General features: G+C 45.5%; 1 protein-coding gene across 1 annotated transcript; it reads right to left on the minus strand.

Moving 5' to 3' along the window:
* Positions 1 to 1,135: 1,135 nt before the first annotated feature.
* LOC6599034 (angiopoietin-related protein 1) lies at positions 1,136 to 2,306 on the minus strand. Its single transcript, XM_002024115.2, has 2 exons — positions 1,447 to 2,306; positions 1,136 to 1,379 (listed from the first exon to the last, which is right to left on the minus strand). The coding sequence occupies exons 1-2, from the start codon at positions 2,286 to 2,288 to the stop codon at positions 1,244 to 1,246; spliced, it is 978 nt and encodes a 325-aa protein (XP_002024151.1). The 5' UTR covers positions 2,289 to 2,306; the 3' UTR covers positions 1,136 to 1,243.
* Positions 2,307 to 3,611: the final 1,305 nt, after the last annotated feature.

Below are 3,611 nucleotides of genomic sequence, written 5' to 3' on the forward strand. Positions count from 1 at the left end.
GCACCATAGCGCCTCCATCCATATATCCAATATGTATATGAGAGCAGCATATTTCAAGCGTTTTTATGGCCAAAGAGTCCAGAAGTAGGAAGCTTATTCCGTGGCATGTGGCGCTGTTTACGGAAGCTGCCTAACCATGGTAACCATGGGGGCTCCTCATCATCATCATCACCATCATCTGTAAAAAATGCTACAAAAATGTTGATCGATTCGAGTTTGACTTTTATGCCCGCTGCGTGTTTGTCGTGTTTCGGTACGGGTTCCAAAAACATGCTTTCAATGAGGGGTAAACTCACTAGGGTGTGACGCTAGAATACTTCAGCTCAATCCAAGATTATAATATATAACACTGTGTGATGGCAGCAGATTGCTTTGGGCACCCACATCTCTTCAAGTCCCCACAAAAGAGCATCCAAAAACCATCTTAAATATCTTCCCTTTATCCACAATGTATTTTGTATCCATCGCTGTCAATACTTTCTTGTGTGCTGACTGAATCATCAATCACTCGGTGGCCCCATCTCCTTTCCTAATGTTAAGCGGCTTTAACCCCTCCAATGGCTTATCAAATTCGTTTCTGAAAGCCACTGAAATCGGCAACGTTCTGGCCTTTAATCGAAGCCAAAGATTCGGAAGGAAACCGCTTGTTGTGCCCCAATTACAGCGAGTAAACTAGAGGAACAACTCCTTACAAATTTATTGTCCGACTCAACGACTTTGGACTTTTGAGCAATTTGCTATTGCTATTGCCACGAGCAGGAGCCGGAGCAGGAACAGGAGGCAGCGGTAAGAGCTCTATGGAAATAGTTTATAGTTCCGCATGCAGAAATGCCAAACGCTCGAGTGGCCGCAAAACAAAAATTGTTGGCGAAAAACTTTCAATTTGCACAGCCGAGAATCGGAATCGTGGTAAAAAGGAAAAATCATAAAATACGAGTACGTATAAACCGAAAGCCACAGCCACCATCAATGGAGGAAGTGGCACGGAATGCTCAAGAACTTTTCAATTTGGTGGCGAAATTTGCGCCATTTCCTTGGCTGCTGCTGTATTTCGCAAAGGGTGAACGGGTTGGACTTCCCTGGCCCTGTCCCCCCCACCCACCACTTCAAAAACTGCAAGTGTCAATGGGAAAAATTATGGATTGCGCAAAGTTGTTCAACGCCCAACCAACCAACTACGTATATTTGCTCGTTTCTTTCAAAAATGTTGGAATTTTTTGTATAATCCCCTCACAGCGCTTTTTTAGTCGAGCATCAAAGTGTACGATGGACGAATCATCATTTCGACTGATTTCAGCGCAGCATAGCCCTTCCAGGTGTACCACCAGATGCTGGTTCTGTCGTCTCTTTCGTAACGGTAGTATTGACCCATCAGATTGCTGAGAACGAAATGAGAATGATCGAGCTATATGCAATGGAGATTCAGGTGTGAACACCCACCCTCACCTATTGGCGTCCCAGCCATACCACCAGGCTCCCTGATAGAAATCGGCACAGTTCCCTTCGCTCCATCCATCGTTGTCCATATCGAAGGTTGTAAACTCATTGCCTATATGGTAGCCCATTGCCTGCCCGGCATCTCCTGAGTAGCCACCCAAGGTTTTGAGCTTATATTTCTCTTGCTCATTTCCAATCCTTATATTACTGTAGAGAGCATATCGCTCGTTGCCGTTGAAATCTGTGAGCTTTATGAGCAGCTCGTAGGGCACGGACCTTGTCAGACTGTACAGCTTCTCGAGACCCAAGAAGTGATCGCCGGACAGGTCCCCGAAGCCGTTGCGATAGCTCTCCCAGTTCCTGTGAAAGTCCAGCTGGTCTCCATTGGTGCGTCTCAATACGACAACCCAGGCTGGTTCGTCCATCTGCTCCATTTCGCAGTACACCAGGAACGGATCCGTGCCGGGTACTTGAATTTGATGAATTCCGGACTCCTCATAGGTTGCACACTTGGTGGGCAGTGAAGCATTCGTGGCTGTTGTGGGAGTGGTGGTAGTAGTGGTAGTGGAATCTCTTCCAATTGGGTGGTCGTTCTTAAGCTCTTCGATGTCTTTGCTCAGAGAATCCACTATACGGCGAAGCTCCACTATTTGTTGGTTTACGTTCGCGATCTGTGCGCCATATTCTTCGCCACGGTGCTTCATATCTACTGCATGGTCGAGCAGGGGCTTCAGCTTCTCAAAGCACTCTGGCCCACAATAGTCGACGGAATTCCCTTCAATTGTGTTGGATTCGTACGGTTGTGCGACACAAAATCCTGCCAGAAGCAGAATAGCTGGAATAACTTTCATCGTTCGCGAGAAACGTGGGGCTGGTGGCAAGATTTAAAACAAACTGATCGCCAATCGAGCGAAATGAATGCAAAGATGACTTTTCTGTGTAAATCTCGTTCAATTCTTATCTGTTTGAATTGATTTGCGTCGCTGTAAGGTCACACGGATAGCGTCAAATATTATCAATATACACACACAGTCAGCACAGCTGAATGAAACGACTCGATTCTAGACGAATGACCTAACTGAGAGTATTGATAATGGTAAAATAAAGACTCAACATCCACTTCATCAAGTATGAGTCACAGTCATGTCCACTATCGGACGTCCTCGTTTTTCATTTCCTCAAGAAAGTTTCCTAACCAAGACTCCGATTTGTGGCAAATAGGCGTGCAACTTTTTAATTGCTCATTTAATCCATTTTACCTTCCAAATATATTATTTGAACAGCTGTAGAGTCTCCTCCAATCTGGCTAAATCTTTGGCTAAATTTTCTTTTTGTGTATTTCTATTTGGCCAGCAGCATCATTATCCGTCGTATTGAGGTGCTAATGTATTTATAAAGCGACTCGAATGTATTTTTAGCTTTGAAAGAAACCCGTTGCTGAACGAAATGTGGCTGGGCGGGCGCCTTTTTATCTGTTCATTTTCATTGGCCGATTTATGAAGTGCGAAGCATTAATTTGATTTCTCGTATAGCCAGAAATAAATTAGGTCAAAATATTCACAAACTGTTGGGGCAGCGCTTTGAAGTCGGCCCGCTCAGACACATATTCGTATACTCGTATATCTGTTCCTCGTTTGACTTTGAAAATTTCCAGAGTGCGCTGGAAAACAGAAGGGGCAGGGTGCAGGGGGCGGCAGCCTTGCCTCGAACCGAATTCATAATTCAACTGACAGCTGAGTTTTTTCCATCAATATGGCTATAAGTTGTCCGCCTGGCCTGGCCTGGCCTGGCCTGCCCCATCTTGCACACGTACACGGACTTCTAAGTGCCTTCTCTGCTCTGCTCTGCTCTACCCTGACCTTAAACTTCAACTTGATGGAGATGGAGGGTTGGGATGTACGTCGTGGCGGGGGAACTGCATCCGTCAGTCCCCGTCCTCGTCCGCAGTTTCCTATTAAAACTCTCAAAGTTCCCTGGCATATGGCGAAGTGCATCAGCATGCAGGAGCGATGCCCATAATCAATATGCCCCGCACACTACATTCGCTAAGTGCGAATGAAATCGAGTAGGACAAACTACTCTACCACTTCTTTGTCTCTCCCTCTCTCTCTCTCTGTCTCTGTTTTTGTTTTTGTGTGTTCTTAACATTTTCTCAATTTGGTTGGTCAACTGGA

This window comes from Drosophila persimilis, unplaced genomic scaffold (genome assembly GCF_003286085.1).
Source record: "Drosophila persimilis strain 14011-0111.01,24,50 unplaced genomic scaffold, DperRS2 tig00000808-arrow-arrow-pilon, whole genome shotgun sequence".
Lineage (NCBI taxonomy): Eukaryota > Metazoa > Arthropoda > Insecta > Diptera > Drosophilidae > Drosophila > Drosophila persimilis.